Below are 27,624 nucleotides of genomic sequence, written 5' to 3'. Positions count from 1 at the left end.
GCTGCAGATCACCACAGGGACTTGACCTGCTGTATACACTGCTGTAAAGAGAGACAAAGCAAGAAAATACTGAAAGTTAAAACCTTTATTTCCCTTTTTGTAAATGATTAAAGTGCTTTTGTTTGACATGTCATGTATCATAGATGAATCAGCATTTAAAAAGACACGAGCACACAAGGCGTTGACAGTAAGAGCGACGAAGACCCTTCAGGAGAGATCAAGTTGTGCGAATCCGCTGAAGAAGTCGAGCTCCTCCTCCTCGGTCTCGGTGTCGTCGCAGAACGCAGGAGGGATGAACTGCTCCGGGTCCTCTATCCCCGTCACGGTGTTGAAGTAGCTGGAACACACACGTTTAGCACTGTTATTACGCCAGCTTCGCACTTGATCACGAGATCTTGTGGTCAATTTAACATTTTCTTAAAGGATTAGTTCACTTTTAAAAAAAAAACTTTTGCTGATAATTTACTCACCCCCATGTCATCCAAGATGTCCATGTCTTTCTTTCCTCAGTCGAAAAGAAATTAAGGTTTTTGATGAAAACATTCCAGGATTTTTCTCCTTATAATGGACTTCAATGGGAACCAGGTCCAACCGAGGTCCAAACGACTTCAAATGTCTTTAAACGACACCAGACGATGAATAAGGGTCTTATCATGCGAAACGATCGCTTATTTCAAAGCTTATTACAAAAATGTAACTTTTCTAAGGACAAATGCTAGCCTTGTAATATATTGTGAGGCGCGTTTGTGACGTCACGTAATACGTAATTACGTTCAAAAGGTCACGGGCGACGTAGCCGGAAGTACAGAATCAAAATCGTCCGACATCGTTGTTTTACCTTTTAATTCCTTTTTTGTAAACGGCGTTTGAGTTAGTTTGCACGTTCAACCAATGCGTTCAACTTGTAAACACTGACTCTGTACTTCCGGCTACGTCGCCCGTGACCTTTTGAACGTAATTACGTATTACGTGACGTTGCAAACGCGCCTCACAGAATAGAGCAAGGCTAGCATTTGTCCTTAGAAAAGTTACATTTTTGGAATAAGTTTTGAAATAAGCGATCGTTTCGCATGATAAGACCCTTATTCATCGTCTGGTGTCGTTTAAAGACATTTGAACAGTTTGCACTGAAACTCTCATTTGGACCTTGAACCGTTTGGTTCCCATTGAAGTCCATTATATGGAGAAAAATCCTGGAATGTTTTCATCAAAAACCTTAATTTCTTTTCGACTGGAGAAAGAAAGACATGGACATCTTGGATGACATGGGGGTGAGGAAATTATCAGCAAACGTTTTTTCAAAAGTGAACTAATCCTTTAAGTAATGGTGTGTAAATGTTTTTAACCCGTTGCGTGTTTTGTTTATATGTTTTTTAAATGTAACTAGGGCTGGGTTTTGATTCAGATGTTCCCTTTCGATTCTCGATTCTAAATTCGATTATTCGATAAATATAGATTTAATTAAAAATCCTATGTTTGTTAAAAAGAACAGTGAACATAACTTTACAAGTGGTTAATAAAAAGAAATTAAGAACTCTTAAACTCTGATAACACAGTTGTGCCGTATAGCTGTCCTGTGTAACTTTACATGCAGACTCGGCTATGTACACTCCTGTAGGAGATTCATCTCAGAAAACTCAGAAACTGTGGGACGCTGCACCGAAACACCGGTTGATTTGTAGTGTGTGTATCATCTGAAGCGTGACTCACGTGGTGACGACCCAGCCGGACTTGGGCGTGTGGTAAAGCGTGGACACCGGGATACAGCCGAACTCCGTCACCGTGGCCAGGTATTTACCTGCAGATCACACTCACTTTACTAGCTGTGACATGAGAAGCTCTGACCAACACTGGAGCATATCCCTGTGAAACTCTGTACACATGTTCGATATACAGTTTTTTACAGTCTATGGTCACACATCAGCTGAGGACGCATGCAGGAGGACACTTGATTCGACTGGTCAGGGAAAGGTTCACCTCTGCATGTTGTTTCACTTCACCTAACAATACATTTCTTTAATAATGAAAAATACTGTGTATACTATTAATCTCAGTTAATTAATCTCAATTTCAACATTAACTAATACGGAGGCGTATTGCATTCACTTGAAGAAAAAAAATCTACTCTGTTTTTCTGAATTAACGAGTTAATTTTTCATGAGAAAAAAAATTTTTGCTCTGTTTTTCTGAATTAACTCATTAATTCAGAAAAACAGCAAAAATACATTTTCTCATGAAAAATTAACTCATTAATTCAGAAAAACAGAGCAAAATTTTTTTTTTCTCATGAAAAATTAACTCATTAATTCAGAAAAACAGAGCAAAAACTTTTTTCTCATGAAAAATTAACTCATTAATTCAGAAAAACAGAGCAAAAACTTTTTTCTCATGAAAAATTAACTCGTTAATTCAGAAAAACAGAGCAAAAAAAAATTTCTCATGAAAAATTAACTCATTAATTCAGAAAAACAGAGCAAAAACTTTTTTTCTCATGAAAAATTAACTCGTTAATTCAGAAAAACAGAGCAAAAACTTTTTTTCTCATAAAAAATTAACTCATTAATTCAGAAAAACAGAGCAAAAACTTTTTTCTCGTGAAAAATTAACTCGTTAATTCAGAAAAACAGAGCAAAAACTTTTTTCTCATAAAAAATTAACTCATTAATTCAGAAAAACAGAGCAAAAACTTTTTTTCTCATGAAAAATTAACTCATTAATTCAGAAAAACAGAGCAAAAACTTTTTTCTCATGAAAAATTAACTCATTAATTCAGAAAAACAGAGCAAAAACTTTTTTCTCATGAAAAATTAACTCATTAATTCAGAAAAACAGAGCAAAAACCTTTTTTCTCAAGAAAAATGAACTCATTAATTCAGAAAAACAGAGCAAAAACTTTTTTTCTCATGAAAAATTAACTCATTAATTCAGAAAAACAGAGCAAAAAAAAATTTTCTCATGAAAAATTAACTCGTTAATTCAGAAAAACAGAGCAAAAACTTTTTTTCCCATGAAAAATTAACTCGTTAATTCAGAAAAACAGAGCAAAAAAAAATTTCTCATGAAAAATTAACTCGTTAATTCAGAAAAACAGAGCAAATTTTTTTTTCTCATGAAAAATTAACTCATTAATTCAGAAAAACAGAGCAAAAACTTTTTTCTCATGAAAAATTAACTCGTTAATTCAGAAAAACAGAGCAAAAAAAAATTTCTCATGAAAAATTAACTCATTAATTCAGAAAAACAGAGCAAAAACTTTTTTTCTCATGAAAAATTAACTCGTTAATTCAGAAAAACAGAGCAAAAACTTTTTTTCTCATAAAAAATTAACTCATTAATTCAGAAAAACAGAGCAAAAACTTTTTTCTCGTGAAAAATTAACTCGTTAATTCAGAAAAACAGAGCAAAAACTTTTTTCTCATAAAAAATTAACTCATTAATTCAGAAAAACAGAGCAAAAACTTTTTTTCTCATGAAAAATTAACTCATTAATTCAGAAAAACAGAGCAAAAACTTTTTTCTCATGAAAAATTAACTCATTAATTCAGAAAAACAGAGCAAAAACTTTTTTCTCATGAAAAATTAACTCATTAATTCAGAAAAACAGAGCAAAAACCTTTTTTCTCAAGAAAAATGAACTCATTAATTCAGAAAAACAGAGCAAAAACTTTTTTTCTCATGAAAAATTAACTCATTAATTCAGAAAAACAGAGCAAAAAAAAATTTTCTCATGAAAAATTAACTCGTTAATTCAGAAAAACAGAGCAAAAACTTTTTTTCCCATGAAAAATTAACTCGTTAATTCAGAAAAACAGAGCAAAAAAAAATTTCTCATGAAAAATTAACTCGTTAATTCAGAAAAACAGAGCAAATTTTTTTTTCTCATGAAAAATTAACTCATTAATTCAGAAAAACAGAGCAAAATTTTTTTTTTCTCATGAAAAATTAACTCGTTAATTCAGAAAAACAGAGTAGATTTTTTTTCTTCAAGTGAATGCAATACGCCTCCGTAAACTAATCCATAATTCAATCGGTTAATATTATTTATTGGACCTGAAATGAAGTTAACACATTTTATTTTCGTATTCCTAACTTTTTATTTCTCCTTTGACTTTATTTTTTAAATCATTTTTTATTCCTTATTTTACATTTATTATTTTGTATTTTTTAAATACATTTAAAAAAATATTCCTTATTTTTTTATTATTATTATCATTTTCTTTTTTTACATACATTTTAAGTTTTCATACCTAAGTTTTTATGTCTCATTTAACTTGATTATTATTTTTAATCACTTTTATGTAAGGGACTTCTGTGTTTCACTCTCACAAATAAAGCTTCTTTACTGGCATTAATGTTCTGATATCGTCCTATCCTAACAAACATCAATGAAAAGCGTATTTATTCAGATTTCAGATTATGCATGAACTCAAATCTACCCGTGTGACTGCTTTTGTGGTCCAGGGTCACATATTTAAGTACTTAATATAAATACCCTGCTTATACTTAAAGTCTGCTAAAGTCTACTGAGTGCACTTTAGGTTCAACTTTATTCAGCGGTCATGTGATGTCTAAACCCCAGTTTGACCCGTGTGGCTGGTTTTGTGGTCCGGGGTCACGTGTGAACGGGACTGAAGTGAGCCTGAGCTTGCAGAGATGGAGTCACCTCCGGTCTGCGGCACATCTCCGGTCCAGGTGTTGACCAGCAGCCCCTCTCCCGGCGCCGACGAGCCTCCCAGAACCACCTGGGACAGCAGAGAGGCGTTTCGAGGGATGTGGGACGGGTGGAAGGCGGCGTGGAGAGGATTCTTCTGACAGGTCCTGTTCTTGTAGTCTATGGAGTACACCACACCCTGACCACACACACACACACACACACACACACACACCATCAGACTGTTAAACAGAGATGCTTTCCCAGATCCGGCTCATGTGGATTTCACAGGGTCTCATTTACAAAACGTGTGTGTGCGCTGAAACCCAAACACGGCGTACGGCAAATAATATTCAGACGTATAAAAGTGTGTGTGCGCCTTTATAATCCCAGTTAGAGGAAGAGTGTGTTCACACCCCGAAATAACCATAGATGAGCTGACAACGCTTTGTTTACTATCTGCATATCATTTGCATATCACTGAGCGAACATCAACACACAGCAGTGTTCAACACTACTAATATTACTGTTTATTACAATAGAAAACATGTTGCAACTTCTCGGTAATGATTTCATGTCATTTACGAGCTTAACTCTGACATATTTAATGTAAATGTGCGTATTAGATCATTTTAATCATTCTTTTATTTATTTAATCTGTTCTTGTGACCATTGGTGTCGTTAAACATCTCTAATGTTCGCACGGATGAAACTCACAGATACTGACACATTCTCCTGTCGCGTGTGTGTGTGTGTGTGTGTGACGCGTCGGCTCAAATGAACCCGGATCTGTGTTTCCAGATGAATTGGACTTGTTTTATAGTTGAGAGAATGAACTGATGCGAATGACACGCCGGTCTTCAGTTCACCTCTCCACACAGTGTGTCATCAGTTCATTCTCTATGTAAAGTTCATCAGATCAGATCTGTCCATTTATTCACACACTTTGACTTTCCATCCAGTAAAATATTGACGGAGAAGTCGTACTTTAATCTTAGGGCATTTGTGGGATTTTCCAGGATCAGCAATTCCCCTAAAGCTGGTCATTTGTAGAGACTCAATTTTAATCATTATTATTATTTATCATTTTATTTTTATGTTATTCTATTAGTTTTTATTTCTTATTTAAATTGAATTTTTACCTAACTTTTTCTTACTTAACTTCAATATTACGATTATAATAATTTTCTGGGGAGAGTTCGAGGCTGGCGGTATTCTCCCGGCCTGACGGGGGCGCTAGCGGGAAACACCGCTGACCCGTTCATTTGATGAAAATCATACTTTTGCGAAACTCTTGTCGGGTTTTGAACCGATTGCAACCAAACCAGTGCAGAGAATTTCTATCAATAATTATCAACAACAAAAAAGGCCAAATTTGCATTTATGTTTATGGCGGACGTAGAGAGTTAGAAAAGGGCGTGGCCACTCCTCCTCAACCGGCTGTAACTCCTGAACGGATCGAGATGATTTCTCCTAAACTGGTGCACGTGTGTACGGGCTCGCTCGGTGGTCGCCTGACGAAGGACGCGGCGACTGGCCACTTGGTGGCGCTATAACAGAGAAAAAAACAGAAAACTGGCAATAGCTACTAGGGTTGGGTATCGTTTGAATTTGAACGATTCTGATTCCGATTCCTTGTTTCGATTCCGGTTCCTGACGATTCTCGATTCCGATTCTTTTAAGAGGCAGGGTCAAAAAAGTTTAGCTAACCTTGCTAACCAACGGCCTTTCTGAAGGAAATACTCCTTCTGTCACAAATTTTGCATTTTTCGAGATTTCGTTATTTTTAGAAAAGTGAAGCCACAATTTGGACCGCCGACGTAAGCTACTCATGTTCGACTCGCGCGGTTATGCCGACACTTCCGGTAGACGCTTCTTCGTTGGTGTTGTTCAGCGGTTTCTTCTTCCGCTCGGCGGACTGTGAATATCGAAACTAGGAATCGAAATTTGAACTTTTGAACGATTCCGGGTTCCAATCGATACTCGATTCTCGATACCCAACCCTAATAGCTACGCAACAGCAACAAACTTGCAAAATAAAACATATCACGAATGTGCTTAAAGGCCCAAAGCGATATACTGTATATTCTCTATAGATTTGACACTGTGGAAGTTAAAATACGTGACTGTAATGTTCTGCGTGTGTGGCTCTCGACTTCCTCAGCGCTTCACCTCTCGAAACAGGAACAACATGTTCAGATGGAACGACTTTTTCTCAACGTTTCCAAACTCCCACACGCGGATGCGCTGTCTAAAAGCATCGTAGCGGTACTTAGCAAACGCCCAATCCTGGCCTTCCCGAGCGCTCTGAGGGAGAGAGAGAGAGAGAGAGCATTTATCAGATCAGAATTACAGTAAAACAGTGTATTATTACTCCAGTGTAAATCATCTGTTCTCTATGTGAATATACAGTAAAGTGTCATTTATTCCTGTTATCAAAGCTGAATTACTCCAGCCTTCAGTGTCACATGATCCTTCACAAATCACTCTAATATGAGGATCTGATGATCAGGAAACATTTATGATTGTTATCAGTGTTGAAAACGGTTCATATTTCAGTGGAAACTGATGTATTTTATTTTTTCAGGATTGTTTGATTGTTTTGAATATATATTTTTATGGAAATATGGTAACATGTCTTGCATGATTGTGTAATCATTTCATGTTAGCATGTTTTTTTTTTCAAGTATGTTGTTTAATTCATAAAGCTAAATTAAAATTAAAACAAGAATTAAAACCAAATTAATTAGTTAAAATTGAATCCATAAAGGGATTCCATGATGGAAGCAACACAAGCTTCTGTATCTGAATAGTTTCATTTCTTCTGAGAGTTGATTGAGTCTGTTAGAATCCTCATAATCATAATCATAATCATAATCAGTGACGGTAATAACTCACCACACTCATACTGCCGGACAGCAGCGGCGGAGTGTCTGTGGAAGCAGCGTTACAGCATTAATAACTCATGTGAACATATCCTTCATCACATTACAGACACTCAGTTATTAATTATGATTCATAAACTATATAATCAAACCGCATGACCTAAATTACCATGTGAAATTACCTAAATTAAATTAAATTCAAACAAATAAATATGATAAATAAAATTGATTGACAAATAAATTGACAAATAATTTAATCTCTTGATTATATTAATTTTAAAAATCAACATTTCCATGACAGGGTTAATATTAACTAACACTAAAACTGTACAGCGCAAAACATTATTCAAATAAACATTAACTGCAATATAATAAATTATAAAAAATAATATTATTAAAACATTTTCAGCAATGTTTGTCACTTTCATTTAATAACTCAAACTAAATAAATCTATATAAACATTTTTTTTTAAAATAAGGTTAACAGTTTATAATAATATTCCATTGGAATTAAATATTTAAAAAATAAATAAGTGTTATTTCTACTAATGTTAAGAAATGTACGATGGTATACTCTTCAGGGCACCTGTGATCGACGTAAATAAGATAGGTCATGAATATAAGAATGACGCAGTTGCATGTTATTATGATTATGCAGATTATTATAATTATTATTACTACAGTAACACACTTACGGCATTGCTTCGGTTTCTGCGCGGAACAGCTTCCGGTCCAGATCAGAACCAGAGACAGGAGAAGAAGAGACCTCATGATGTCCGAGACGAACCAGAAGCTTCAGTGTGTGTGTGTGACCTTCAGTGCGAGTCTCTCGGTATAAATAACACACTCCCGATCTTCCTCATTTACAGCCGCAGTTCAGTCCGTAATCCAGTCGCCGGGTGACAGTATAAACCGGTTGTAAACACAGAACTTCCTCATTATTAACCACAGACTGTAATAGACGAACCAGAAGCTTCAGTGTGTGTGTGACCTTCAGTGCGAGCCTCTCGGCATTAACACACACTCCCGAACTTCCTCATTCACAGCCGAAGTTCAGTCCGGATATCCAGTCGGTTTAAACTTTTTTCAGAACAAACACACTCCTGATCCTGAACCTCCTCATTCCCTCTCAGTTCAGAATCCAGTCGCCGGGTTTTCCTGTGATAACTGGATCAGGACCACTTCATTTTATTTATAGACGAACAGAGAAAGCATAACTAGAATAATGTTGTTTATATCTAGAAAAAAAAATACATTTCATAATACCTGTGTGTGTGTGTGTGTGTTAAATTTACAATAAGTACGACGAGCAATAAAATATCAATAAAATATTTTGCAATAAAATATCCAAAAATCATTTGCACAGTGTGACATATTTCCTGCAGTTGTGCACTTACAATATCCCAAAAGTTCCCAAAGATTTTTAATTTCAGAGAAATTCCCATTTTAAATAATAGGCCATCTCAGACTCCCTGTTCACGTGTCACCTGACGTAATATCCACGTTATTCCTGCTTTTCGCTCCTACCGCCATAGTAACCATGGCGACAGACGTGGACAACTGCTTAGTTCTGTTGTTGATGTTTCGTTCAAACATTATGGACCATGGAAAGCAGACTTTGGGACAAAATGAGAATTAAACGAGGATCAATATAAGCGTGGCGTTTTCGAGATGCCCGAGAGCTAGCGTCCACGGCTAACTTCGACTCGACAGAGATACTTTGTTAAACAGGTGAGCAAAAAACTAATCAATGTTATATAGCTCAACATGACCAGTATGTTATTCTAATCTCATATGTTGATCTATCTCAGTCTCATACAGCCAACAAACACATAGAATAACATTATAACTTTCAACACACTCAAATACCGTTTAGTGTGATAGTGTAACGCTAACCAAATCAAACAGCGCTGCGTTCCCTCATTCCTTTATATATCCGCGGGACTCAAGTGTGGCGCTAATATCGGTCTATCATTAGCACTCGCGCCCCGCTTCACACCACAGCCATGTTAAAAACATCAATGTATTCACTCATCCATAAACATTATTAGATCCATAACCTTGACGACCAGTTCTATAATTCCGCTGGAATTATGCGTCATCAACCTACGCCTTTGTTACTGTTAGCGACCATTAGCGGCGAAAACAATTACATATTGTATCTTTAAAGAAGTGGTATAATGCCATTTTACAAGCTGTAAAATGAGTCTGTGATGTCCCCAGTGTGTGTGTTTTCACACTCCCCACAGATATTTATATTATAGCATGTTAAAGTTTTGACTTTTTGAGGGTGAGCAAAAACTCAACGTTTCTTGTCTGTTCCTTTAAATGCAAATGAGCTAAAGCTAGAAAAGTGAAATCGTAATCAACTACTCATTTCATTAAAATTAAATAAAAAATATTAAAGTTGTGTGTGTGTTTCTTGTGTGCTATTATGAAATATCGAGAGAAACCTGCACAGCTCCAGTTGAGAGAGAGAGAGACGGTTATTTTCATGTTAAATTTAATTTTTTCATTATTTAATTATTAATAATTTATGTATTTATTGTATAGTGTTATTAATGCTTTGTCAATGATAAGCTGTATTCCACCAAGCCAATAAATCTTTTTGATTCTTGAATCTTGAGTGAGTGTGAAACTCTGGAATGGAGTTCTACTGGTTCAGTCACATGATGCATTAGTGATGTCACTGTCATATGACTCTGTTATTGTGAGCGACCCACATATTTCACAATGTGGAACTTGGTTTATTGAGTCCAGAGGTTATTGTGGTCTGACTGATAATAGTCAGTTCCTTATTTCTCACACATAATCAACACTGTAATTCCCTATATATTATTTAAATATGTAAATCACATTTTGCTTTAATATTTGGGTGAATTCAGAAATTGAGATGAGTCGATCATGACTTTGATCATGAAACAGAATAAAGCTGTAAAGCATGACTGTGTGGTGTGTGTTGTGTGATGTGTGTGAGCCGGGCGGCGCGGCAGATCTCGTTGCAGTCGTCTCCGTGCTGGTGTTTGATGAAGTTGGTGATTCCCGTCTGCTGGAAGTTGCTGGATCTGGGCTTTCTGAGCGAGTGAATCTGAGGGTCGGTCAAGTACGTCAAACCCTTCCCGCTGGCCGTGATCCACCCTGAGGAGAAAACGGGAACGTTTGTCAGACACACTCTCACACATGTAGTTTCAGGCTCTCCTAGAGCAGGTTTTCCAGCTTGAATGTTGATTCACATAAATTAGGGATTCACCGAAATGAAAATTCTCAGGCAAAAGTATAAACAAGGCTTTCGTCTCCTTGCGGGTCGGGATACACTGAAATACGTCCACACCGCAGACATGTTGCTTCTGACAAGTACGTGTAGGTCGCGGTTTCCGTCATCACAACATTTCAGCCGTCATGTTTCTGTGATAAAAAGTCTTTCGGCCGAAAACCAAAAATGCACTTTTGAGCCATTTTCGGAAAAAACTTTTCGGTGGCCGAATATTCGGTGCATCCCTAACATAAATTAGATATTTAGGGTAAACATAAATAAGTTTTTTATGGTTAAAAAAAATAATGTTTTTTTAGGGTTCACAAAATTAGTTTTTTAGGGTAAACAAATTCGATTTTTATAAAAAGTTTTTTTAGGGTTCACATAAATATGTTTTTGGGGTTCACATAAATATGTTTTTGGGGTTCACATAAATACGTTTTTGGGGTTCACATAAATACTTTTTTAGGGTTCACATTAATACGTTTTTTAGGGTTCACATAAATACGTTTTTTAGGGTTCACATATATACTTTTTTTGGGGTTCCCATAAACACGTTTTTTAGGGTTCACATAAATACGTTTTTTAGGGGTTCCCATAAACACGTTTTTTGGGTTCACATAAATACGTTTTTTTGGGTTCACATAAATACGTTTTTTAGGGTTCACATAAATTTGTTTATTGGGGTTCACATAAATACGCTTTTTTTGGGTTCACATAAATACGTTTTTTAGGGTTCACATGAATACATTTTTTAGGGTTCACATAAATACGTTTTTTTTGGGGTTCTCAAAAATACGTTTTTTTAGGGTTCACATAAATAAGTTTTTTTGGGTTCACATAAATACATTTTTAGGGTTCACATAAATAAGTTTTTTAGGGTTCACATAAATACATTTTTAGGGTTCACATAAATAAATTTTTAGGGTTCACATAAATATGTTTTTTAGGGTTCACATATATACTTTTTTTGGGGTTCCCATAAACACGTTTTTAAGGGTTCACATAAATACGTTTTTTAGGGGTTCCCATAAACACGTTTTTTGGGTTCACATAAATACGTTTTTTTGGGTTCACATAAATACGTTTTTTTGGGTTCACATAAATACGTTTTTTAGGGTTCACATAAATTTGTTTATTGGGGTTCACATAAATACGCTTTTTTTGGGTTCACATAAATACGTTTTTTAGGGTTCACATGAATACGTTTTTTAGGGTTCACATAAATAAATTTTTTAGGGTTCACATAAATACGTTTTTTTTGGGGTTCTCAAAAATACGTTTTTTTAGGGTTCACATGAATAAGTTTTTTAGAGTTCACATAAATACATTTTTAGGGTTCACATAAATAAGTTTTTTTGGGTTCACATAAATACATTTTTAGGGTTCACATAAATACGTTTTTTTGGGTTCACATAAATACATTTTTAGGGTTCACATAAATAAGTTTTTTAGGGTTCACATAAATACATTTTTAGGGTTCACATAAATAAGTTTTTTAGGGTTCACATAAATACATTTTTAGGGTTCACATAAATAAGTTTTTTAGGGTTCACATAAATACATTTTTAGGGTTCACATAAATAAATTTTTAGGGTTCACATAAATACATTTTTAGGGTTCACATAAATAAATTTTTAGGGTTCACATAAATGTTTTTTTGGGGTTCTCAAAAATACGTTTTTTTAGGGTTCACATGAATAAGTTTTTTAGAGTTCACATAAATACATTTTTAGGGTTCACATAAATAAGTTTTTTTGGGTTCACATAAATACATTTTTAGGGTTCACATAAATACGTTTTTTTGGGTTCACATAAATACATTTTTAGGGTTCACATAAATACGTTTATTAGGGTTCACATAAATACATTTTTAGGGTTCACATAAATACGTTTATTAGGGTTCACATAAATACATTTTTAGGGTTCACATAAATAAGTTTTTTTGGGTTCACATAAATACATTTTTAGGGTTCACATAAATACGTTTTTTAGGGTTCACATAAATACATTTTTAGGGTTCACATAAATATGTTTTTTTGGGTTCACATAAATACATTTTTTTTAGGGTTCACATAAATATGTTTTTTTTTGGGTTCACATAAATTAGTTTTTTGGGGTTCACATAAATACTTTTTTTAGGGTTCACATAAATTTATTTTTTTTTTCGGTTCACATAAATCCTTTTTGAAGGGTTCACATAAATACGTTTTTTTGGGTTCACATGAATGCTTTTTTATGGTTAACATAAATAAATTTTTTGGGGGAGGGGTTCACATAAATTAGTTTTTTAGGGTAAACATAAACAAGTTTTTTGGGGTTCAGATGTACCTTGCAGATCCACCACCACCTCCTGATGCCTGGAGAACTCGTAGGTGAAATGCCCGAAGGCGATGCCGTACTGGGTCGCGTCGCTCTCCGCTTTTCCTCTTGCGTTGTTGGTGAGTTTCACAAACGTCCCGGACATGAACGGCTCCGCAGACAAACAGGTCAGGATACGGTGCGACTCCAGAACCTGAAACACACGATTCTCCCTCAGTGTACTCACTATCCTTCATGTGCTGTATACACAATAGAATAACAACAACCATAGTTCCTACAGGACGTCACAACATACGGGCATTTGCCGACCCGGCACCATTGCTGTGGGCAGAACATTAGAAGAAGCTGAAATGAGTTTCATGTATTCCACTGTTCGATCGAGCCCACCCCTAACTATGTACACCGGTAGGTTGGATAATATATCGTATGGTGAAGCAGATCCCATATTATATTATTATTAATAATATGTTTTTATTTTATTGGAATAGTTTGCATTTTACAATAAAACATTTCTTAACACAAATATATTAGTATTCCAATAATACTATTGCATGGTCAAATAAAAACTGGTATTTTGTATTTATAATAATAATAATTATTAAGATGATTATTATTCTAAATACTTAAAAGAAAAACTTAAATATTACTACTCAAATAATACAATTGCACTGCAAAATACTAATAAAAAATAAATTTATTAATAATAATAATAATAACTTGCCTACTGATTTGCCACCATGATTAATGATTACACATTCAGTCTAATTAATGCATCAATTATGTTGGGATCTGTTTAAAATACAGGCTCACCAGCAGCACTTCAGAGGGGATGAAGAAGATCTGGGCTGTGACGTTATTATCATACAGGCGCTTATTAAACTCGGTGACGTAGTATTGTGCCGTCATCTGTCTCTCCACGTCGTCCAGGTGCGCGTGAAGACCTTTATCCTTCAGGTACTCCTTCCCTACATAACTGAGCAGAGAATATGATTATTAGCATTACATTAATATAACAGGCAGGCATGAGATCACATAAACATTATTAATCAAAATAATAATAATAAAAAAAATTTACTATTGGGTGCTACGAATGTCTATTCGGGCTTCTCCCTCGACTTTATACCTCCACGTCCCCCCGATTGCGCGCAAGCTTTTCCTTCTGTCTATACGGTACTTTCACTACTGTGCGACAGAGAGTCGCATGTTATGACGCAATCGTTAGCCTATTTTTTACAAAAACTTCTTCTACGGGTCCATAACGTAGGATACAAGGTCTTTTACCGTTTATACATTCTCGTGTTTCTTTAGAAATAAACAATGGACAAATTGAGCCTTACAAATGCACATTGTTTCACACCGCATGCGTGAGCGGCGCGTATTTTTTCCGGCGTGCATGTTAATCAATGAATGCATTCAAAGGCAAATAAAAGAAAATTAAGACTCAAAAATATTTATTTAGGCTACCCGGTAAAAACTCGTTTTTAATCATTCAGTGATAAAAGTTGTAAATTTCATTTAAAAAAAAGTAAACTAGCCAGAAAATAATATATATATATATATATATTAAGGCTGTCAGTTTAACACGTTATTAACGGCGTTAACGCAAACCCATTTTAACGGCGTTAATTTTTTTAACGCGCGATTAAGGGTCTTTTTGTCCTAGCAAACTTTGTAGTTTTTTCACATGCTTTTGCAACAGGACGCGGCATGCGTCCTGACCCATTCCGGCGTCTCGCGCTCGTCATCCACTCAAAGCCGGCTCGCAAGCCGAAACGTGTGTTTGCGGCGTGCCTGTTGTTTTGTTTCCGGTCTAGATCCGCTTGCGCTTTGGTCGAAGAAGCAACAAAACGTCCTCGCGCGGCGCAAGCCATTGAAATGAACGGGTTTCAGAGCGCAGCGCGAGGACGTTTTGTGCCGCACACACTCGAGTCGTTTCGGCTTGCGAGCCGGCCAAAATAGCAACGTTACGTTTTGAGTGGATGACGAGCGCGAGACGCCGAAATGGATGCCCTAAGATTCTGAATGGAAAGTTTACTTTTAAAAAGTTGCCATATTGCCATAAAAAGAAATCAAGAGACATTTAGAATAGATAAAAATGTGCGATTAGTCGCGAGTTAACTATGACATTAATGCGATTAATCGCGATTAAATATTTTAATAGTTTGACAGCACTAATATATATATATATATATATATATATATATATTAGGGCTGGGTATTGACACATATTTTACAATTCGATTCGATTTCGATTCACAAGCTTGCAATTTGATTCGATTCCGATTCGATTCAATATCGATTATTTTGGATATCATTTACAATAAATGGCAAATTTCCTCAAGGAAATCAAATCTCTTAACTAATGCTGTAAACTATGGGAGTCTAGTTGTAGCCTATAGGCTTCATTAGCCTAATATGAAGGTAATAATTAACGGTTTTGTAGCTATACAAACACTTAAATTACACTTTTATTTATTTTTATAATAAGAAGATTAAATTAAATATAAACATTTAAATGGTGACTGACATAACTTGCCAGATTTATTCAAATATGCATTAAATATTGAAGAACATTAAGATTATAATGCATATGTAATAGGGTGTATATATTTAGCAAAATGTTCCTCTCTAGAGTTATTTTTTCTAGCTGACTAACGAGTTTATGTGGGTTTTCTGAGGTAAATATGACGATGACATTGATTACAAGCTGTTTAACTGACGTCTTTCCACGGTTGAAACGCTGATTGAGTGAATCAATGTGACATGATCCGGATTTGGATAAGTTGTACTGTATCTTTAACACACTTTCAGATGCTCATTCATGTTTATTTGGCGCTGTGACTGGTATTATTAAGCCGGAAGAGAGATCAGCGCTGCTGCTTCTCCAGAGCGATCTCACGCCACAGCGACAAAACGCTATTTATGTTTTTGAATTTCTAAAGAAAATGGACGTAATTTGAAAATTGAGACTTTGTTTCATATCAATAGTAACAAAGGACAAAGATTATTGCGATTTTTTGGATGCGCGCAACCGCGATACAATGATCCATTCATTCAAATGAAACAGGATGACTAATCGATTCTTGAGATTTAACAATCGATATCGGTTCTTAAAAATGAGAATCGATTAATATCGAGAAATCGATATTTATTACCCAGCCCTAATATATGACGCAATGCTCAAGTGCTGCTGACGCTCGCGGTGTGAAACGGACGTAAGGCTGCATCGAAAGGTGCGTCACATAGACGTCGTCATCGTCTTCCTGCTCCTCCCTGTTCTGTGATTGGTTCCCTAGATGAGGAAAATTTGGTCCATGGGATCCAGAGTACCTAGCAGCATAGCTCTTTCTTCCGACCATGATAACGGATCGGTGTGTGTGTGTGTGTGTGTGTGTTCGACCTGCTGAGAAGCTGCTCCTGGTGCAGGTACTGAAGTTCAATGGCTTGTCTCTGTTTGCCTTTGACTCCCATCGGTTTCCCAATATAGACGCTGGTTTCGCAACCCATCCAGAGGCCAGAGGCCTTCGAGTACTTCAGGACGATGGCATCTGCAGAACACAAGACAGAAGTCTTGTTTTCCAGTTTAAATAGTAAAAATTCAAATAAAAATCAAGATACAATTAGATTACACTCACACACACATTTGTTTTGCTGTACTTGTGAGGACATTCCATAAGCGTAATGGTTTTTATACTGTACAAACTGTATATTCTCTCCCCTTACACTAACACTACCCATCACACACACACACGTGTCCCCTACCGTAGGGCTTCTCCAGCTGCGTGCGGTCCAGGGGTTTCAGCGGGGTGTTCGGGAGCCGCTTGACGAGGCAGCTTTCACAAACTCCACCCAGGAGCGCTCGATAGTCACGCCCCGTCAGAACGCCACTTCCCATGATGCAGTTCCTGAAGCACCCGCTGCACAACGGCTCGTCGTCCCCCGATAGATGCTCGAACCCCAGCTCCTCGAACGGGTCGCTCTCGGTGGTCGTTCCTGGGTCTTCCGGAATCTGTTGCGGGAACGCTTTCTTCTTGTCCGTCAGCTCGAGGCGCTCTACATTAGCGACGGGGCTCACGGACAGCTTTTGCCAAGATGAGTGCGACCCGAAGCTATCGCACAGGGAAAACGAGGACGTGCTCCCACCAAACTTGGCACCTTTATTGATTTCGTTGCCATCGTGGGAAGGATCGTCAAGGTCTTCCACGGTTTCTACGCCGCTCTGGGATTGTCCCGATACCCGTTCCCATGAGGAGCCGCTGCCGAAGGAACTCGAAGACGTTCTCGCGTCCATGTTCTTCCAAGCGTCTCTCCGTTGGGCTCCTGATGTATTCGTTAGGTTCTCCTCAACGTCTTCAGTTGTGATGGGCTCTATGTTTGGTTGGGATTGAGATTGGGATCCTTTGTTGTGTCTAAAGTTGTTGGGAACGCTTGGAGAGACGGTGTTTGCTTCTCGACTTCCATCACGACCCTTATAAGATCCGAATCGGCTTTGCTCCACATCATCATCTGTGGTTTCTACGCCGCTCTGGGATTGTCCTGATCCGTGTTCCCACGAGGAGCCGCTGCTGAAGGAACTCGAAGACGTTCTTGCTTCCAGGTTCTTCCTAAGGTCTCTCCGTTGGGCTCCTGATGTATTCGTTAGGTTCTCCTCAACGTCTTCAGTTGTGATGGGCTCTATGTTTGGTTGGGATTGAGATTGGGATCCTTTGTTGTGTCTAAAGTTGTTGGGAACGCTTGGAGAGACGGCGTTTGCTTCTCGACTTCCATCACGACCCTTATAAGATCCGAATCGGCTTTGCTCCACATCATCATCTGTGGTTTCCACGCCGCTCTGGGATTGTCCTGATCCGTGTTCCCACGAGGAGCCGCTGCTGAAGGAACTCGAAGACGTTCTTGCTTCCAGGTTCTTCCTAAGGTCTCTCCGTTGGGTTCTTGATGTATTCGGTGTGTTGTCTTCAACATCTTCAGTTGTGATGGGCTCTAGCTTTGGTTGGGATTGGGTTTGGGATCGTCTGTTGTGTCTAAAGTTGTTGGGAACGCTTGGAGAGACGGCGTTTGCTTCTCGACTTCCATCAAGACCCTTATAAGATCCGAATCTGCTTTGCTCCACATCATCATCTGTGGTTTCTATACCGCTCTGAGACGATCCCGATACGTGTTCCCACGAGGAACTCGAAGACGTTCTTGCTTCCAGGTTCTTCCTAAGGTCTCTCCGTTGGGTTCTTGATGTATTCGGTGCGTTGTCTTCAACATCTTCAGTTGTGATGGGCTCTAGCTTTGATTGGGATTGGGTTTGGGATCGTCTGTTGTGTCTAAAGTTGTTGGGAACGCTTGGAGAGACGGCGTTTGCTTCTCGACTTTCATCAAGACCCTTATAAGATCCGAATCTGCTTTGCTCCACATCATCATCTGTGGTTTCTATACCGCTCTGAGACGATCCCGATACGTGTTCCCACGAGGAACTCGAAGACATTCTTGCTTCCAGGTTCTTCCTAAGGCCTTTTCTTTGGGTTCCTGATGTATTTGGTATGTTCTCCTCAACACCTTCAGTTATGACGGGCACTAGCTTCGGTGTGGATTGATTTTGAGATCCTTTGTTGTGTCTAAAGTTGTCAGGAATGCTTGGAGAGACGACATTTGCTTCTTTACCTCCATCAAGAGCCTCAAAAGATCCAAAACTGCTTCGTTCACCACAACCCTGATCAACTATTACTAAAGAGCCGCTACTAGATGGATTCTGTTTGGAGGAAAGCGGATTCGAATGATCGGCTGTTGGAAGAACTTCCGTGTCCGTCTGAAATGCTGTTATGCATTGGGAATGAGTCGAACACGGAACGCCTCGAACGCCTTTCTCGAACGCCTCACAAACCGACTTGTGGTGCTTCCCAAAAACATCCAACGCCTTGGCAAAATCGCTGAGCGTAAACAAAACCGTGCCGAACTCCATTGAACGGTAGCTATCGGGAATAAAAGAGCGTGCATCGGAATTACAGAAGGGTTCAACTTTCAACAAGGACTTAATCTGCTGTATCCTCGCCATGATCTCAGCACACAAAGAGGAATCCGCTCGTGCACAATACTCGACAAATAACGGCAAGGCCTCCCGACAGACGCTGGTCGCCGCGAGGACCGTCTCGGATTCGCCGCTAATCCATCGGTGTGTCGTGGCTAAGCAATACGCGGCTTTGAGGAATGTGTGCAACTCCAGCTTGCTGGTGACGGCGTCTCCTGCAGTCTTTGTTAACAAGCCGATCTCAAAGGCCTCCTTGGCCAAAGCCAGGTACGTTTGGTGATCCTCCATGGGGCATTTCTTGGAGAAACTGTAGGATAGTAAACAAATGCCCTGGGCGACCTGCAAAAGAGCATTGGGAGGGGAAATGAAAACACATCTTGGGTTAACGTTGGGAATAACAGTTTGCGAAACCGAGGGTCTGTTTACCATTTTCAAGTAAAAACGTACAACTTTTTATGCGTTTTGGCTGTTTGTTTACACGACCACAGCGTTTTGGGCGCCTGAAAGCAGTTTTGAAAACGGTCTGGGTGTAAAGAACAAAAACGCGAATCTCTGGAGACGATGACGTCATGCACGTGCGTATTACATGTTCAGTATATCGGTGTCATCGCCATCTAGTGGCCTGGCAGTAGAATACAGGGTTTTTATTTGTTTTCGCGGATCTTGTCTGTATGTGGAAAACTGAAAGGAAAAACCTCTCCGTTTCAAGCATATCATTGTCGTGTAAACGTACCCTGAGACTGTAGAACAGATTTAGCATTATAACAGAGCAAATGAGTGAATTTAATGGGTTTTTTTTATCTTAATCATGACTTTGACTGTTACAATTGACATACTGTCAACTTTTTATATTAATAATTTTTATCTTAATAACTTCATAATTTTGACTTTTTATGTTATAATCTTGACTTTTTGTCAATTTTGCCTTTATATCTCATAATTATGAGACTTTTTGATCTATGACATAATTGAATTTTGACATTTCATAATGTTGACTTTTATCATAATTTTGACAGTCATAATTATGACTTTTTGTCTCATGATTGTAACTTGTTATCTTAATTATGACTTAGACATAATTAAGACTACCATAATTTTGACTTTTTTTCAATTTTGACTTCCAATAATTATGACTTTTTATAATAATTATGACTGTCATAATCAATTTTACTATATATCTCATAATTTATGACTCAGTATGTTGATTCCTACATTTAATAAGTTTTTACTTTTTATCTCAAATCTTGACTTTGTCAATTTTGACTTTATAACTCATAATTATGAGACTTTTTGATCTGACATAATTAGATTTTTTTTATGAATTTTAACATTTCATAATGTTGACAGTCATAATTATGACTTTTTGTCTCATAATTGTAACTTGTTATCTTAATTATGACTTAGACATAATTAAGACTACCATAATTTTAACTTTTTTTCAACTTTGACTTCCAATAATTATGACTTTTTATAATAATTATGACTGTAATAATCAATTTTACTATATATCTCATAATTTATGACTCAGTATGTTGATTCCTACATTTAATAAGTTTTTACTTTTTATCTCAAATCTTGACTTTGTCAATTTTGACTTTATAACTCATAATTATGAGACTTTTTGATCTGACATAATTTGAATTTTTTTATGAATTTTGACATTTCATAATGTTGACTTTTTCATAATTTTGACAGTCATAATCATGACTTTTTGTCTCATGATTGTAACTTGTTATCTTAATTATGACTTAGACATAATTGAGACTACCATAATTTTGACTTTTTTTCAATTTTGACTTCCAATAATTATGACTTTTTATAATAATTATGACTGTCATAATCAATTTTACTATATATCTCATAATGTATGACCTACATTTAATAAGTTTTTACTTTTTATCTCAAATCTTGACTTTGTCAATTTTGACTTTATAACTCATAATTATGAGACTTTTTGATCTGACATAATTTGAATTTTTTTATGAATTTTGACATTTCATTATGTTGACTTTTATCATAATTTTGACAGTCATAATTATGACTTTTTGTCTCATAATTGTAACTTATCTTAATTATGACTTAGATATAATTAAGACTACCATAATTTTGACTTTTTTTCAACTTTGACTTCCAATAATTATGACTTTTTATAATAATTATGACTGTCATAATCAATTTTACTATATATCTCATAATTTATGACTCAGTATGTTGACTCCTACATTTAATAAGTTTTTACTTTTTATCTCAAATCTTGACTTTGTCAATTTTGACTTTATAACTCATAATTATGAGACTTTTTGATCTGACATAATTAGAATTTTTTTTATGAATTTTGACATTTCATAATGTTGACTTTTTTCATAATTTTGACAAGTCATAATTATGACTTTTTGTCTCATAATTGTAACTTGTTATCTTAATTATGACTTAGACATAATTAAGACTACCATAATTTTGACTTTTTTTCAACTTTGACTTCCAATAATTATGACTTTTTATAATAATTATGACTGCCATAATCAATTTTACTATATATCTCATAATTTATGACTCAGTATGTTGATTCCTACATTTAATAAGTTTTTACTTTTTATCTCAAATCTTGACTTTGTCAATTTTGACTTTATAACTCATAATTATGAGACTTTTTGATCTGACATAATTTGAATTTTTTTTATGAATTTTGACATTTCATAATGTTGACTTTTATCATAATTTTGACAGTCATAATTATGACTTTTTGTCTCATGATTGTAACTTGTTATCTTAATTATGACTTAGACATAATTAAGACTACCATAATTTTGACTTTTTTTCAATTTTGACTTCCAATAATTATGACTTTTTATAATAATTATGACTGTCATAATCAATTTTACTATATATCTCATAATGTATGACCTACATTTAATAAGTTTTTACTTTTTATCTCAAATCTTGACTTTGTCAATTTTGACTTTATAACTCATAATTATAACTTACTATGCCATAATGTTTACTCATCACATAATAATGCTTGTTTTTTTGGTCAGTTTTGATCTCATAGGTTGGTCTCAATATTTATGACTGTCATAATTCTGACCTTTCATCTCATAACTTTGACTTTTTGTATGTCTGGACTTTTTTTAACCTCATAATCACATATGTAAAAGAGAATTAATGTGCATTAGGATATAAAATACTTAATATTAAGATGAACAACTATGTTTGAGGAATAAAGGTGTTCGTGCTGACACTCACCACATTGGTCAGGACGTACAGAGGCCCGTACTGACTGAACACAACGGCCATCTTAGCGGCCCGCGCCGCGCACAGCAGACGATGCCGAGACTCGCCCAGGAAGCTCTGGAAGAGAGAGAGCACATCTGACGACACGCTCAGCCCACGCTAAAGCCGATTCAGGACTGTCTTACCAGGTCAATGTGTGGCTTTTCCTGAAGCGCAGTGAAGTCTCTGTCGTTCATGGAGGTCAGCGTGTCGGCCAGGAGCCCGAGGGACGTCCCAATGCCCTAACACAACAACAACCACCACTGATTCTGAGTCAAAAGCATGACTGCTGTTCACACACTCATGAGCAAAGCAGAGATAGAGGATAACAGTGTGTGTAAAGCGTGTCCAGACCTTTTTATCAGGTTGTGGAAGAGTGTAAAAGCCGATCAGAGACGCCCATATGAGTTCAGCAGCCTCAAGCCACAGACCTACAACAAACACACGCATTACCTTTACAGTGCAGGAGATGCATGGAGTTATCATGTAGATCAGGTTAGAGTCGATCCCTCACCGAGTGTCTGCAGCACTTGTCCTCGCACCTGGAGACTGACGGCCTGCACCAGCGTGCGGTCACTGGCCTTCTGATACGGCCAGCAGCCTGAGCGAGAGCAAAGCGTTCAGAGGCGACACGGCAGAGACGGAGCGATCGGGGAAGAGGAGCGAACGGTACCTGTGGAGGCGTTACTGCTGATCAGACTGCTGAGGATGAACTCCGCCTTCTGCAGTTTACCTGCGGCGCGACACAACCAGACAACCGTTAGAGCTCCAGTTAAAGTTAATGCTCTCAAAACGTTAGCACACAAACATTCCCAGAGAAATCCACGTTAAAAACGTTAGCATTCAAAACATTCAAATGTACCATTCCCATAACGTTTGAAGAATGATAAAATGCAATGTAACATCGTTCACATAACCAAGGAAAAACATTTTTGGAAAGTTACTACTTTTTTCGGTTAACGAAATGCTAAAAATAACGTTCCCATTGTGATAATATCGCTGCGAGCAGCACGCGTGTAACCACTGACATCATAGATGGAAAAGACCATTTACCATAGTTTTTTAAAGCTTTTTAACAGTTATAGCGCCACCTATGGGTCGATCTCCTTACACGTTTGCATGCTTGTTTAGAACCATATGTCGCATGTGCTCACTTAATTTCGTGAAGTCCCGAGTTTTCGTTTAGGAGTTATGGGCTTTTGTGGGCACCTAGTTTCTACATTACCCTGTTATAGCTACTCAAAGGGCAAAGTTCAACATTTATTTGATAATTGTTGACCTGCAGTGTCCAGAGAATTGAACTGCGTTGGTTTTATTCAGATTTAGCTATGAAAAAAAAAAAATTTAGCCTTGGTCAAGTTTCGTTCCGATCTGCCTCAGTTGACCTTGTCTAATAGGTACTCAAACTTCATTGGCCGATAGCGGCTATGTTTTTCGAGATAAACCAATGTCCTTATAGACATACATAGCACCTTGGACGAAGACTCTGCATACCAATTTTCAAGTCAGTCGTACTAACAGTTGGGGGGTTATAACCATTTTCATGTCTTTAATATCATGTTATAGCGCCACCAAGTGTCCAATCGCTTTGTTTCTTTTATTTTGACCTCAGATTGAGCTTGTACATATGTGTACCAATTTTGGTGAAAATATCTCATTTTGTTCTTGAGTTATAGCCATTTTAGTAAAAAAGTGGCTCCGCCCACTTTGGACGTTTTGCCAGCCTTTAGCGGTCATAACAAGTCAAAAATAAAATTCATGATTTAAGCATATTATAGTTCGGTCAAACCTGAAAATCCTGTTATTTTTGGGATTTTTACTTTAGATTATCACTAAAGAATCAAATCATTAGATATAATAATATTAAATAAATTGTCGTTTTGCTGAAAAGTTGTTGAATTTCATTCATGTCCATTATATTCAAATTTGTCCACGAGTTGTTTCCGTTTCATCTCAATTTTCACCTGCTGTCCAGCTAAATTTCTTTCTGCACTGATTTGGTTTCGTTCGGGCGAAAAACCTAGGACTAGATCGCAAAAAGTAGGTTTTGGACAAAATTCAAAATGGCGGAAACGAAATCGAACGTTCGGAGAACAGTTAACAGAACGACACGTTTGAGTTCTCTGGGAATACATGAATGGAGATTCACTCACCGGTGTTCAGATAGACCCGAGCCTGTCGAATGATGACCTGGGGGGCGATGGGAACGTCCGGGTAACGTTTGTGCAACGCTTTAGCAATCTTCAGCAGAACATGCGATCCGTCCATCCAATACAGAAGCCGGTCGAGCAGAAACACGACGGCGACGGCCAACCGCGGCTCGCCAGATGTGATGCGGTCTCTGAGGAACACCTGCAACATGAGCGAGTAGTGTGTGACGTACACAGAAGCTGTCGTAAAAAAAATAGTCATACTCGTGTTCTTCGGTCAAAAATGACCGACCCATAGGAAATGAATGGGAAATTTACAAAAACACAAAAATTATCTCTATTTTTGTCTGTACAATCTACATATCAGCCACGATTCTAAAAGAAAGTCCACCGCAGTAAAGGGGTGACACTCTACAACATCAAGAGTGCAAAAAATTCACACACACACACATAAAAAGACACTTTTATACACGTACACACCAATAAATTCAGATTACAAAAATTTGAGTTTTGAATATTTAAAAATCACAGCTTCATCAGAATGTTACAAAACTTGGTGACATTTCTGGCATTGAGTATGTGAACACACAAAAAAATTGAGTTCATGATCCGAGCATGCTAAGTGGTCGTAAAAAAAATTGTCACGATTTTGATCTTCAGTCAAAAATGACCCCCATAGGAAATGAATGGGGAATTGACAAACACAAAAATTCAAAATTTTTTTTTTTTTACATTTTTTTAATAAAAAATCGTTTTTGAGATTGTTTCAACTATACATTCAAATCCACCAAAAAAAAAAAAAAGTTTTCATAGACAACTGGGGAATTCACATAGAGAGCTGTACATGCCATCTAGTGGTTACACCATGATTCTACGCTTTTTCAAAAAAAAAAAAATTCTGAAGGCCTAGACTCTATATTAAACTAGAATACTGCATTAAGAGTGAGTTTTTTGAGTTTTGAGTTTTTCATTCCTCTGTTGGTTTTCGGCACTTTCTCTAAAGAATAACAATCGTCTCCAAAGTATATTTAAGTCGTGATCAAAAATGACTGGTGTTCCTTTGTGGACCAGCAAGCTTTCGGAAAAGTTAGGAGTATCATTTTTTTAAACTAATTTATGTAGTAAAAAAGTTATTAATTAAGTTCATATATACATATATAAAATGGCTGCTCTGGAGAAAACTGTGATGTCATCGTCCAGCTCAGATCTCATATAATGCTGTCAATGCAGGAGGTCAATAATGTTGTTGAATATACTGGGCCGACACTACGCCGCTGTCTGGGTCCATTATTATGAATATATATCCGTTATTACCAGTAACTGCGGCAGATGTTTCCTGACGAGGTCCGACGAGTTCATCTTGTCCTCCGACGTCACGGACTGTTTGTACTGCCATTTCTCCTCCACGAACGGCCACTTTCTGTCGGCCGCCTCCTGCAGGAGCGTGTGCAGGTCATCGGGAAACAACCCTGAAGGTCAAAGGTCAAACCTTCTTCAATAGGAATATGTGTCTTTCATGGTTCTGGGCTTTGTTTTGTTAAAGGATGTCAACAGTCAGTTGGTATTTCACAACGAAGACCAGCCTTTTTAAAATTATTATTCTGCTTTATTATTTTAAACCCCAAATCAAAACAATCTTCGTAAACAGTTATAAGTTATTTGTAATAAAAAAGTAGTTTCAGAGTAGCTTCTCCAATATTATAAATAAAAACACCATAAAATATAAAATAGTGACGGCAGTTTCAAAACACTGCTTCATGAAGCTTAACCTTACGAATCTTTTGTTCTGAATCAATGGTTCGGGCGTGTATCAAACTGAGTCACGTGATTTCAGTAAACGAGCTTCATTACGTCAGAACTGTTTCGAAACACTTTGAAATGTCAATGAGGAGTCGCTGAAAACCAGTGAACACGTGTCAGTGGGTTTGATCTGCTCTCTGATCAGCATTATACATCTGAAGACGTTTTAATTAGACATTAGTAAGTCATTACCGCGTGGGTGCGGGAGCGTCACGGTGTCGGTGTCTCCCTGTGGTCCGGTGACTGCGCGCCTCAGACATTCCTGGAGCAACAGCGACACCTCCTGGCCACTCATGCTGTTACACCTGGACGACACGTCATGCAGCAACAAAATGTCACAATACGGATGTCTAGACCATTCCTGCCACTCAAGAAAACAATAATCATGCTTTGGGAAATATAAATCACTGTTTTATGTTTCAAACGTATTACTTTTAAACCCGTTTAAACTTCAAAACACACGGCCCATGACATTACATTACAAATAACGTGAAAACGGATAATTTTTCAAAAAAAAAAAGGAACGGGTAATAAACAACTGTCTTAGAGCAATAATATGAATGCAGAAATGTTTTTACCTTCAACAAACCCGACCGGTTCAGTCAAACACAAGTCAACACAGATCTATAACTTAACTAACGTTACGCGCTCGTCCAGAAGTCCTCGCCGGTGGAGTGACTTAACGTATTTAGTTAAGTGTTCGTTCTTATTAGTTAATGTTGAGAAGTTAACAATGTGACCGAATGTAACATATATCGGACCCGTTTCATGTTCCTGGAGTTTCCGTGTGACGTTCGGACGCTCAGCCAATCACAGCCCGCACTGGCGACACAAAACTGGACTCAAATAACGCGGATCTAACGCAATATGTACGAGATTAATATTTCTAACGTTACATATGATTAAATATTCATAAAATCCCAAAACTCAGAATTTAAATTTGTTGATATTCGGTGAGCAGAATAATAGGTGTAATATTCATTCTGATCAACAGGTGGCTCCGTGGCGCAATGGATAGCGCATTGGACTTCTAGGTGAATCTAGTGAAGTGATTCAAAGGTTGTGGGTTCGAGTCCCACCGGAGTCGCACTTTTTAATTTATTTGCTGTCCATTAGAGGTCGGTGTGTCCTGATGACTCTTAAAATGAATTACTGTAAATAAATACAATATGCTTAAAATAAAATATGCTTAAAACAACTTTATAACAATAAGTAAAAACATAAAAATGAAAAATCTAAAAATAAAATAAGCTTAAATTAAAATAAAATAGGCTAAACAA

General features: G+C 37.0%; 2 protein-coding genes and 1 non-coding gene across 5 annotated transcripts; 1 reads left to right on the top strand and 2 right to left on the bottom strand.

The window, feature by feature from the left end:
* Window positions 1-70: 70 nt before the first annotated feature.
* Window positions 71-8,573, bottom strand: epdl1 (ependymin-like 1). Its single transcript, XM_039668914.2, has 6 exons — window positions 8,232-8,573; window positions 7,550-7,584; window positions 6,824-6,958; window positions 4,664-4,850; window positions 1,711-1,798; window positions 71-337 (listed from the first exon to the last, which is right to left on the bottom strand). Exons 1-6 carry the CDS (start codon window positions 8,305-8,307, stop codon window positions 208-210), a joined length of 651 nt encoding a protein of 216 aa, XP_039524848.2. The 5' UTR covers window positions 8,308-8,573; the 3' UTR covers window positions 71-207.
* Window positions 8,574-10,023: 1,450 nt separating this feature from the next.
* alpk1 (alpha kinase 1) lies at window positions 10,024-27,456 on the bottom strand. Of its 3 annotated transcripts, none has more exons than XM_039668910.2 (14): window positions 26,923-27,456; window positions 26,537-26,711; window positions 25,859-26,013; window positions 24,548-24,746; window positions 23,068-23,127; window positions 22,909-22,995; window positions 22,749-22,825; window positions 22,541-22,636; window positions 22,368-22,472; window positions 16,874-19,463; window positions 16,512-16,659; window positions 13,922-14,084; window positions 13,121-13,304; window positions 10,024-10,674 (listed from the first exon to the last, which is right to left on the bottom strand). In XM_039668910.2, the coding sequence occupies exons 2-14, from the start codon at window positions 26,637-26,639 to the stop codon at window positions 10,451-10,453; spliced, it is 4,191 nt and encodes a 1,396-aa protein (XP_039524844.2). In that variant the 5' UTR covers window positions 26,640-26,711; window positions 26,923-27,456; the 3' UTR covers window positions 10,024-10,450. The 3 variants fall into 3 exon arrangements, with proteins under 3 accessions (XP_039524844.2, XP_039524843.2, XP_039524845.2); XM_039668909.2 differs by having other exon boundaries at window positions 26,537-26,705; XM_039668911.2 differs by having other exon boundaries at window positions 26,537-26,640.
* On the top strand, window positions 27,341-27,431 carry trnar-ucu (transfer RNA arginine (anticodon UCU)). The gene is given in 2 exon segments: window positions 27,341-27,377; window positions 27,396-27,431. It is a non-coding gene; the product is annotated as a tRNA-Arg (tRNA).
* Window positions 27,457-27,624: the final 168 nt, after the last annotated feature.

The sequence above is a fragment of the Pimephales promelas genome, chromosome 1 (genome assembly GCF_988280905.1).
Source record: "Pimephales promelas chromosome 1, fPimPro1.hap1.1, whole genome shotgun sequence".
NCBI lineage: Eukaryota > Metazoa > Chordata > Actinopteri > Cypriniformes > Leuciscidae > Pimephales > Pimephales promelas.
The sequence above is the reverse complement of the archived record's forward strand: the minus strand, read 5'-3'. Positions and strand labels throughout refer to the sequence as shown.